Genomic DNA, 11,754 nt, shown 5'->3' on the forward strand with positions numbered 1-11,754 from the left:
CTCCCTTCGTGGAGCCTACTTTTTCCTCTGCTTGTATCTCTGCCTCTCTCTCTCTCTCTCTGTCTCTCATGAATAAATAAATAAAATGTTAAAAAAATATAGGGTTATGGAATTGTCTCATATAAGTTATATTTTTTGAGTCCCTCATTTGTCATTGTATTTAGCTTGTGGTATTTTTTTTTCTTTTTTTTTTTGCCACATAAAACCTTTTTATAAAGTGCCATGTAAAATGTTTTTAGTTTTATGTATTTGAATGAATTTTATGTATTGCCAGTATTTCACATTATTGCATCTAATTTTGACCATTGCTAGCAATGTTTTCCCTACTCTACAATTATAGAGGAATTTACCCATAAATTCTCCTAGTACTTGTGTAGATCAAATTTTGACATTTAAATATCTGTTCTTTTTTATTATTTATTTTAAAGATTTTATTTATTTGACAAAGAGAGAGGGAGAAGAGAATAAAAGCAGGGGAACAGCAGGGGGAGGAGGAGGCAGAAGCAGGGTCTCTGCTGAGCAGGGAACCCAATGTGGGACTTGGTCCCAGGACTCAAGGATCATGACCTGAGCCAAAGGCAGATGCTTAACAGACTGAGCCATTCAGATGCCCCAAATATCTGTTCTTTTAAAATTTATCCTTAGTACAGATCCAAATTCATCTCTTATGACTACCCAGATCTCCACACCACTTACTAAAAAGTCCATTTTTTCCTCACTGCATTGAGATACAGCTTTTATCTTTGTGAAATTTCCATATGTATTTGGGTCAGTTTCTCACATTTCTATTATATTTCATTGATCTTTTTCTCAGATACCAATGCCAACTATAAATTATAAGGGCTATATATATATATGTAGTGTGTTTTAATATCTGATATAAAATCTCCCTACACATTTTTAAAAATTGTTTTTCATTTCTAAGATTTTATTTATTTTTGAGAAAATGCAAAAGAGAGCACAAGCAGAGGGAGCAGCAGAGGGAGAGAGAGAACCAGACTCCTCACTGAGCAGGGAGCCCGAACTCGATCCTGGGACCCTGGGATCATGATCTGAGCCAAAGGCAGACATTTAACTACACCACCCAGGCACCCTCCCCACACACTTTTAATGCTCTTCTTTGTCAAGGCTTTTCTTTCTTTTTTTTTTAATTTCAAATGAATTTGTAATCAATTTTATGCTTATAACAGTTTAAGGCAGGAGTGCTTATCTGAAGTACTGTATTGAGTTTTTTAGAAAATGGAAAAGATACTTGGTTTTCACCCCAGACCTACTGAATCTCTGGATATTGGGCCTGAGTATGTATATTTTTAGAAACCTTTCCAGTGGATTCTGACAATCCCATTAAAAATGACCTTATATTATAAAGGATAAATTTAAGTTCTAATTCATGATTATTTTATGATTTATTTTCTCTTACATATGCTGGATCTTAATGACTCCAGCATTTATCCATTTTTTTAAGCCAGAAATCCCTCATCTTCCTTCAGTCCTTCTCTCCCTTAAGTCTGTTTTCTGTTGGTCACCAAATCCACATTTTACCTCAAAAACATCTGTCTTGAAATCTCCAATTCCATTCATGGAGTGTTAAGCATTCCGGTTGTACTACAGTCTGTCATTTGCTCCGCCTACACAGTTGTTGGTCCCTAAAAACAAAGTTGATTAAGTCACTCCTAGCTGACCTTTGTTGGCTCTCAGGATAAATTCAGCCCCCTTACCATGGTACCTTTGGCTTTCACTGGGAGGTCCCACTGTCCTTTTCCTTCTTCATCGCGGGTACCCCATACCATATTCCTGTTGCGGTGAACTTCTCACTAATGGATGGACACCAAACTTAGTAGCTCTTTGTATTTAAACTTAGTTTCTTTTACTTAGGATCTGCCCCTCCCATGCCTTGCTTTCAGTATTTGAGATGCAGTTCAAGTGATATCCCTTTGATAAAGCTTTTTTTTTTTTTTAACTCACAGTCAGAATCAGTTGCCCCATCCTCTTTATTGTACAATACTTTATTTTTTGTATCTTTATAATGTGATTTATGTGAGTCTCTAATCTCCCAGGAATATCACACTTTCAACATCAACCAGAATGTGAGCTTTTCATGTTTTTCCAGTCTCTAGCAAAGTGCATAGCATATAGGGAGCACTCAAATGTTTGTTCAATGAATGAAAACAAATAACTCTTCATTAGTTTGTACTGATTGAAACTGAAACAAGCTATGACAGTGGCCAGCTTGTTCTACTATTGAGATCTCTCATTCTTTAGGCTTTTTGAATCAGCCTTCTTAGACTTTGTTCTCTGTACATGTCAATTCCTTACTTTTTGAAGATCCATGTATAATACCTATGGGAATAAATTAGATACTTAACCATCTTTATTTCTATATCTACCTATGTGAAAAGTTCTGTCTTGGTCTAAAAATGGATGCTGCTTTACAGAAGAAAGTGCAACAATTTACATATAGTAGTGGCATAATTAGCATGGATTGGTATTTATCATAAATAGAATTTCAGAAATAATTATCAGTAATATTAGAAAAGAGGTTTGATTGTTAAATTCTTTTGCAGTTCTGAAGATGAAGTACTAATTTAGATGATGATCTTAGGTAGAGACCTAAGTACTACTGGACCAAATTATTTTATAACTGAGTATCCCCCTACCCTTCAACTCTATGACTGTGGTGTAATCTATGAAACAGTCAAATGTGATAACATAAAAAAGGGATGGAATCATATTAAAAATAATTAAAGCACAACTTCATAGAGAGTATCAAATACTGGAATAATCCAGTTTTAAATTTCTAGTATACCATTTTTCAAAAAAATTAGTTTTAAAGGTATAAATTGGATAATTAATATATTTAAACTACAAAATAGCCCCAAATTATTTTAAACATATAAATATACAAGTTGAAGCTTTTTATTGAAATTTAGAAATTCATCTTATGATTTTTGATATTAATCTGTTTTTCATTTGTCAACTACTTTGTTAATTGATTTCTATTTAACTCCAAAAATATTTTCCAAATTATATAATAAATATAGTCTTGATAATAAAATATACTTTTAAAATATTTTAAAGACAGTAAAATCAAGTTCTTTATTATCACTACTCTTATCTTTTATTCCAACATTTTGACAACACTGAGTCTTGTTTTGTATAAGCTACTTCATTGTTCAACCGAGGAAAAGATAACTCTGTGTTGTATGTGGCTGCAACTTGAAACTATATATACATACTCTTAAAAACATTTTTTGGATTATGGTTTTAAAATCAACCAGAGGAATGATAGGAATTTTTAATATGAGTTTTTATTTTTATGTAAGTTAATCACTTTTATTACCAATGTACCAGTGTTTTCTGTTGATTAGGCATATATTCAAAATTTAATAAATGAATTTTTTGTTAAATTTTTTCCTCACAGGTTCCTTCTCTAAAAATAAGCAATATAAACTATGCATCCTTATGAGATCTAGTGTTTGGAAAAACAAAGTGCCATCTTCAACTCAGTATCATTTCAAAATATTATTGGAACCTAAAATTGAACTCTATTTTGCTGAACTCTATTTTGTTTGAAGTATTTAAGTATCCTTAGTTACCAAAATCACTCAAGGGTGCCTTTTAACTTTATTTCAAGAGAAAGCTTTTAAGAGAATTCCGTATAAAAACTGAGGTAACTTGAATCTAGCCCTTTAAAAAAATTTTTTTTTCAAAGTTGAATACTTTCTCAATAATGCCAGTGAGTAAACTGTCAGAAATGGATTGTCTGAAATATTAATATTATAATCCTTTATATATAGAAATATCAGTGAGTTGCCTTGTTTATTTCCAAATATATTAAAATATGTTTGAATAATGACCACTATTATTTAAAATTTATGAACTTTTTTGTTAATTGTTTTGGCTGGAATATCTAAATGCTAGCATTCACACTTATATTTTAATCTATATTTTTCTTCTGTAACATTATTGGTAAATTTTGAGATTGTGGAACTCTTGACCCAGTCATACATGTACAGAGCTTGGCCTCTGAGTTAATTAAATATGAGTTAATAATATATTATAAGGAAATTATTGTCCTTATTACAGTTATTAGGTAGTTACTCAAATTATAGCTTCAAAGGAATGCAGAGCATGGAAAACTCAGGATTAAATTATGCATTTGAACCTTAGGCCAGCTTTTACTGTAGAGACAGTTTTCTGCTAAGAGAGAAATTGTATGTCATTGAAATTAAATGCTTTTCTGGGGATGGAAGGTTCCAGTTTTTAATGAAATTACTGAGTGTGGTGTAGTGAAATGATTAAAATCTGTATTCCGGGAATGTGGCAGGGAAAAAAAATCAATAAGTGCTAGCGCAGCTTTGCTGCTCAATGTGAATCCTGAGAACGAAATAAACTACTACAAAAATAATAATTAAAAACATATCAGCACATTAATTTATTTAGCATCAGTCTCCTGAGACATCATCTTCACTAATTTTTAGCATACATTTTACTGTGTAATGAGCAGCCTTTTTTTTCAAATATCCCTATTAGACAGGCAGTATTTCTGCCCTTCCCCCAGTGCTCCTGCATTGCAATCATTGTACTTGCACTTATTATGTTACAAATGACCGAGGTAAGGCTGACATTCTCAGTGCATGCAAAAAGACCTAGTCTGCCAAGCTTTTTTTCCCCCCTAATGAAGCAGCTTTGTGAAATCTCCCCATGTGTTAATACTAATGAAGATCCTCCAGCACAATTAAAATCACAGCCAGTGGCTGAAGAGGAAACATAAAACAATAGCATCTTTTAAGATACATTTATCCACAAATGTATGTACAAAATATACATATATGGTCAAATTATTCTTCTGTAGCTTGCCTTTCACTTGCTCTTCATCCTGAAAATTAAATCCTGCAATTTTTAATTATATAAACTTGGAGACTTTAATGTGTTCCGGGGGGGGGGGGAACACTACCTCAATGAAAAAAATCAAATTATATATATTCTTGTGTAATAAAGCATTAACCAAAGTTAAGATTTTTTTTTTAAATCATTTTTAAGAAGCTATGGGGTGGTAATACCCAGGAAGGAATAGGGTGTACTTCACCTTTAACTTTATTGATTTCAGGATGTTGGTATGGGGGAGGGGGGGGCGAGGGAGAAATGTAAGGGCAAACAACAGAAAGTTGGGAGATTCTGGGGGGTAGACAAAACGCATACCTCCTGTGTAGTTTAAGTGTGAGGCAATGAAGTATCAGTCTTGATTTCTAAAAGTGTTCAATTCCTACAATTGGCTACCCACCCCCCTTTTTGACTTCAAAAATTGGAGGGAAAAACTACAATTGAGATTACCTTTTACAGTCTTAACTTGTAACTTTAAAACGATTTGCTGTCTTTGCGTGTTTTATTTGAAATTTAATTCAGTGTATCAACACCACAGCTAGTTTAACTTGCCAGTGTTTGGTCAGTAGCGTTTTATCCCGGGACCATCTCGCGTCCTGATTTTTATTTTGAGTTCCAAACATCCACGAATTCTTGGCACGTTAATTTAGTTGGTCTACGGACTTAACCGAATTCTGGGTTCACGGACCAAAAGGTTTAAGTGGAAATGGTTAATGCCTGCTCCTTATTGTGCAGTGTACGGTCTTTAAAATTGGGTTTCCGATCCTCTTTTCTGTCCTAGTTTGGGAAGAAGAAAAGAATTAAGTCTCTTAACTTTTTCCTGGGACAAGGGACGGTTGCAAACTCGAAGCTGCAGTATTCTTGGGAGGAAGCAGCAGCCCCCTCCCTCCCCCGGCTCCTGGAGGAGCTGATAGGTCATTTATTATTGGAACTGAAATGGTATAAACAATTCTCTCTCTTTTTTCCCTTGTTAACAGCAACTTTCATTGTTAGAGAGAGGAGAGAGAGAGAAGCCTTGTTGGTTGACGTCACTTGGTTCATGAAGCCTTCGCCTAGAAGTGAAGCCGCTGAACAAACCTTGAGAAGAATCCTCTCCTGCTTCCATCTGCGGCCGGATCGGGGCTAATCAGGGCGGCGGCGGCGGCGGCGGCGGCGGCGGGGCCGGGCCGGGCCGGGGTCGGGGCCGGGGCCGGGGCCGGGGCCGGGCGGCCCGGCAAGGACCTCGCTCCGCGCCAACTCTTTACACTTTGCTGGCGAGAATAACAACCGAGATAAGGAGGCGGGGGGCTCCCACACGCAGGAATCGTCACCTTCAGCCGTCTGGGGAAGGCGAGGACCTCGTCCGCCGCAACTCTCAGTTGCAAAGTAAAGGTGAGTTCGGCGCCTCGGGGAGAGCGGGGTGCGGGGGGCCGCGGGCGGGCGGCGGCGGGCAAAGGGGCGGGCGGGCGGCGGGCGGCGGTCCCGGTCCCGCTCCCGCTCCCGGTCCCGGCGCCCCCGCCCTGCCCTGCCCTCCGCCGCCCCCGCCCCGGCCCCGGCCCCGGCCCCGGCCCCGCGCCCGCCCGCGCCCGCCGGCCGCCCCTTTGTTGTGCTGGCGGCGAGGCCGGGGCGGCGCTCGGGGTCCCGCGCGGAGTCGGGGCGCGGAGGACGCGGTCGGGGCGGGAGGCGGGTGCGGGCTCGGGGGACGGGAAACTTTACTCCGGGCTGCCGGGCGGGCGGCGGGGCCTTTGTGCGGGCCGCCCTGCCCCTCCGCCCGGCCCCTCCCGGCCGCCCTGCCCGCCCTGCCCGCCGCCCTGCCCGCCGCCAGCGCCTCCCCGGCCTCGCCTCCCCGCGCCCCGCCGGCCGCCGCTGCGATGGCCGCCGCTCGCCGGGAAGCCCGGGCGCCCGCCGCTGCCGCCCTCCTGCCTCCGCCCCCCGCTCCCCGGGAAGCCCGGGCGCCCCGCCGGCCGCCTCGGCTGCCTCGGTGGGGCTGGGAGCCGCGGGGCTCGCGGGGGGCGCCGGGGGGCGCCGGGGCAGGTGGGGCAGGTGGGGCCGGGCCGGGCTCCGGCGCGTCCTCGGGGCTGCGCGGGCGGAGAGGAGCTGCTCCCCGGGCCCCCCGCTCCCCCCGCTCCCCGGGCTCCCCAGGCTCCCCGGGCTCCCCGGGCCCCCGCCGAGCCCCCCCGCCCCTCCGCGGGCCGCGGGCCCCGCACCTCCTCTCCCCCGTCTCCCCCGCGTTTCTCTTTTGTGTGTCGCGTCCTCGTGAAGAGGGAGGCAGCTGCAGCCCTTGGCCGAGTTGTTGAGATTTACCCTTTGTGTGCACCACAATATCCTCCATTTTTCCCCTGCCCTCTACACAACAGGCGTTTCGCCATCTTGGGCAGTTTTTATTCCCAAGTCTCCTTTTTATTTTTTATTTTTTTTTAATTTTTAATTTTTTTTTTTTTTGAGGAAGGGAAAGAAACCTTAGGAAGGCGCAGAGCGCGCCTGGATAAGCCTCAAAGTTTAGGGGATGTTCGGGGCCCGGTGACGTCATGCAAACTTTACCGAGACCTTCTCGCAAGAGCGAAAGCCCCACCTGGTGCCCCGGCTCCGGGGAGCTGCGTGGCCGCTCGGGGTCCTGCTCGGGTCGGGGCTCGGCGCAGCCCGCACGGCCCGTCTCGGTAACAGGTGGAGAAGGACGAGCGCGACGGGGCCGTGGGCGCGTGGTGGTGCCCGCGGTGGTGCCCGCGGTGGTGCCCTCGGCGGCCCCGGCCTCCGCCCACCTGTCCTGTCCCTGAAGGTTTCCGAGGCTGCTTTTGAGCCGCAGAGTCGGTTCTCGCTCGCCCCGCTCTGCTGTGGACCTTCCCCTCATCAGCCCGGCCACTATTTTCACGGGAGATGATTGGGATTACCGAGATCCCCTTTTTGTAGTGGAATAATCTGTATGTGGTTTTTTACATAGTTCCTGGCATTTTAGAAAGATGCAATTTACCGAGACACCCGGAGATGCTGGATACTTTTAGAATTCAGTAGCAGATATTAGAAGATTGGCAAACGTGTGGTTAGTATTTAAGAGGAGACATTTGTTTTAAAATAGACTCTATGACTTCAAGCTGTAAGCTCCTTGTCAGCCATTAGGAAAAAATAAGCAGTAAAAACGAGCGTTGTTTTAATTTGCTTGTCTAAAATAGTTTTTCACCTCACACAAGTTGGGGTGGTCACATGACCAGACTTAACGCTACACCGAGTGGTATATGAGTAAGAGGCACTGCAGATTGAGGGGAAAGTGGGATTCTGTCTCCTGTACTCATTTCCAGTCAGCATATTTACTTCTCTTCTAACAAGGACATGAAACTGTCTGTATTTAATTTGCATTCTCTTTGTCTTCTGGGTTGGGGAAAAAACACTGACTACAATTAACTAAAAAAAAAAAAACAAAAACAAAAAACAAAAACTAATAGAAGCAATGCTGAATACATTGAAAAGGTTTGTCTGACATAAAAATTTACGTTGTATGCAGTAGTATGTTTTTATCTCTGTAGCGGTCTTCCTCGGGGTTACTATTGGCTACGTTATTTATCTTGGAATTTGCTTTATGTAAAACGCTGTATAGAAAGCTTGACTGAACTGAACGTCTGCCATTTATGTGAATTGTAGGTAGGTGAAAAATGTTTAAATAGTTAAAAGCACATAGAACAGATGGTTTTAAATTATACATGCAACAAAGGACTAAAAGATTTGGCAGATTATAAATGGCAAGCAACAAAGGATAAGCAGTTTAAGAAAATGGTAGTTAAGTACATTTGATGTCTCACCCCTATTGTAAACACTGTACATATTGTCACTATGCTGCATAATCAATAATTTAGCCAACAGGGAGTCATTCGTGAGTTTCAGATAGAAAAAAGTCAAATTTTACAAATGTTTGAAATGGGTGGCTGGATATAAGATTATTTTAAACCTATGGTGACAAATAAGAGTCTCTTAGGGGAGGTGATCGAATTGTATGCTGTAAAAAGAAAGTTATTTATCAGGGCTTAATATCGCTGTATTCATATAATGGTTTGGAGAGAAGTAGGAGTAGGTACATGCTTTAAAATCCAGAGAAGAGTATCTTTACTGTTCTTATATGTTAAACTATTTGCTGAACTGTAGTAGCATTTATTCTTTCAGACACTCCTTAAAATACTTTTAGCGTATTCAGTCTTGGAAACACATTTATTAGAATACTCTTGACATAATTTACTAGGTTCTTACTAAATGAAGGAAGAATCTGTTTTGTTATTTTTTGAGTTTTGTACATTATGATAATATTCTTTTCTTGGTGAATGTAGTTTGCTCTCAATTTTTAAAATGTAAGGATTTTTATGTAGTTTTTGCCTTTCTAGAAGGAACTGAGTAATTATAGTTAGCGTTTTTCAAGATTTAAAATAACAAAGTATTCAGAAATTTGTTTTTATTTTTATGTCATTTATTTAAAATGCGTTTAAGACTGTAATGGAAACCTTGGAATTTTAATTCTGTTGCCCTTTCTCTCATTTCTTTGTTTGCATGTTTATTATAGAACTGCAGTGTAAAGGAGCAGATGTTTTGCCAAACATCCTGATGTGTTGCTTTTTCTTATGTGAGTGCATAACTGTTCCTTCTGATGCATCAACTTGACAGCTGGTTGATTTCATGGAGCTGCTAAGAAGCCATTAGTGGTGTCATTGAATTGAAACAGAACAGTCACTCCCAGCTTGAACTGCAATTGTTAATGTCTTTGTTGCTACTTTTGTGTTACTATACAAGATGTAGGATATAACAGTTGCATGAAAGTTCCTGTTTTCCGTCTTATCTCCTTGAATTAGTGAAACAATGTGTTAAACTTGATTACTTTTAGGTTTAAAGATTTCTGAAAGGAAAAGATTTTTAAATTGTAGTTTCTGAGTTTCTGACCTAGTCTTAGCCAGGACTACCAAAACAAGTGATTCAACACAAACAAAATAATGTGTGATTCTGACCCCTAGTTGAAATTATATCATCTTAATGATTTTTAATATACTTGATATCCTGAGGGATTAATTAAATTACTTAGTTAGGTATTCTAAGAAGTTTTTGATTATATAAAATTAAGTATTTCATACCATAAGGTTTTAAAAAGTTGTGCTCTATTTAATAAATGTTGACTTGTTTGATTAAATATTTAACATTTTGTTACAGAAAGTGATCAGAAGAAAAAAGAAGTAGTGAGGAAATGGGCAGTTTTATGTTTAATTTTCTTTATAAGGGGATGAAGATATTAAGTAATTTAATAGTGCTCATTTAATGATTTTAAAAATTGAAATTATATTATTGTACTAGTAACTTTTTATGATACACCTTTCACACTGGTACTAAGTGGTCTCAAATCATCCCATTGATACCTAAGTGTTTTCTATTTATTTATTTATATGGTGGGAGGGGAGATAGAATGATCATTCTTTATTCTTCCTCTTTCCTAACACAGAAAACATTGCTTGTTTGTTTTTTTTAAATGTATAAAAAACCTTTAGGATAAGAAGTGTAAGGATATGTGATGTAGTTTATCACTGTGTCAGGAGATCTCTTCTAGTTCTAGTATTTACTCATTTTTAATTTTTAAAGCTTTAAGTACGATAAGCATTTAAACAGCTTTTTAAAAGGCATAAAATTTATGACATTTAAAATAGTTTGCCTTTAATAAAACTTAACATGTGAAGTTAGTGATTAGAATATATGATTTGCTGAGTTAAATACCATTAAAATAACTTTTTATGCAATATAAACAAATTGTAAACACTTCTAATATACTGCTGAGTGATTCTCGAATTATGATTTCCTGAAATTATAAGTTTATAAAGATGTTTTCCTTTTAAATAGATCATACATTCCTAAGACTTCTTTCAAGTAATATGCTTTCTCGACTCTTTTTATGTAATAGCCATATATAGTTCCTTAAAAAGAAAAATCATTCTGCTACCTTAGCCTATGATTCAATTTTTAAGAAATATACTTATTCTTAGCATTTGTGTCAAGGCAGATGTTCATATAAGCTAAGTTATGGTAAATTGTATAAATATAAACTTTTAAGGGAATCTCAATGCTTAGCCCTTTTTTACAGGTAACGTAGTCTTAATTGTACTGTGGATCAGCACCCCATTATTTAAGTAGGAATTGTTCCACATTGGGTGACTCTAAACAGAAGAGTCATAAAAAGTTTAAACTTTATAAGTTTTTCTGTTGGCCCTATTAACTTTGCAGTTATGGGCATAAGTATGATTGATTTATCATTACATATGGAATTATAAAGTTTTGGCAACATCTTTGCTGAAAGAAAAACAAAAGGAATTTGCATGACTTTCCAAGTCTATTTTGAATGTTATGTGAATTGTGACAGTTCACAATTAACAGTTTGAGATGAAAAATATTTAATAATCTTGATATTATAGTTTAAACAGAGGTTTTAGAATTAATAGGCTTTTTTTTTTTTAAAAGAAAGCACTTCTTTTTTCTTTAATTTTTTATTTATTTATGATAGTCACAGAGAGAGAGAGAGAGAGGCAGAGACATAGGCAGAGGGAGAAGCAGGCTCCATGCACCGGGAGCCTGATGTGGGTTTCGATCCCGGGTCTCCAGGATCGCGCCCTGGGCCAAAGGCAGGCGCCAAACCGCTGCGCCACCCAGGGATCCCCTGAATAGGCTTTTATAAAAGTATGAGGTGAAAATAAAATTTTTGTCACACTTATTTAAAAACTTACTGTATAATATAGGGTGTTTTCTATCTTTTTTTAAATTAATGCTTTTAAAATAGTTGTTTTTATAATTTATGAAATTTGATTTATATTTTGGTTTTTGAATGCCTTTCATTAAAAAAGTGTTAGAGATAATAATAATAATGAAGGTAATAAATAGATA

General features: G+C 39.0%; 2 protein-coding genes across 4 annotated transcripts in view; one reads left to right on the forward strand and one right to left on the reverse strand.

Annotated features, from left to right (window-relative positions):
* Positions 1–1,555: 1,555 nt before the first annotated feature.
* Positions 1,556–7,885, reverse strand: LOC129498501 (translation initiation factor IF-2-like). Of its 2 annotated transcripts, XR_008662128.1 has the most exons (4): positions 7,436–7,885; positions 5,962–6,134; positions 5,335–5,661; positions 1,556–1,646 (listed from the first exon to the last, which is right to left on the reverse strand). XR_008662128.1 is itself a non-coding variant. In XM_055307832.1 (3 exons), the coding sequence occupies exons 1-3, from the start codon at positions 7,709–7,711 to the stop codon at positions 5,595–5,597; spliced, it is 516 nt and encodes a 171-aa protein (XP_055163807.1). In that variant the 5' UTR covers positions 7,712–7,885; the 3' UTR covers positions 4,412–5,594. The 2 variants fall into 2 exon arrangements, 1 of the variants encoding a protein (XP_055163807.1); XM_055307832.1 differs by lacking the exon at positions 1,556–1,646 and having other exon boundaries at positions 4,412–5,661.
* The window catches only part of BAZ2B (bromodomain adjacent to zinc finger domain 2B), a 296,342-nt gene continuing 290,686 nt past the window's right edge, over positions 6,099–11,754 (forward strand). For both annotated transcript variants that reach the window (XM_055307809.1, XM_055307825.1), the window contains exon 1: positions 6,099–6,255. The gene's annotated coding sequence lies outside the window, so the exon portion shown is untranslated. The remainder of the gene's footprint in view (positions 6,256–11,754) is intronic.

This window comes from Nyctereutes procyonoides, unplaced genomic scaffold (assembly GCF_905146905.1).
Source record: "Nyctereutes procyonoides isolate TBG_1078 unplaced genomic scaffold, NYPRO_anot_genome, whole genome shotgun sequence".
Lineage (NCBI taxonomy): Eukaryota > Metazoa > Chordata > Mammalia > Carnivora > Canidae > Nyctereutes > Nyctereutes procyonoides.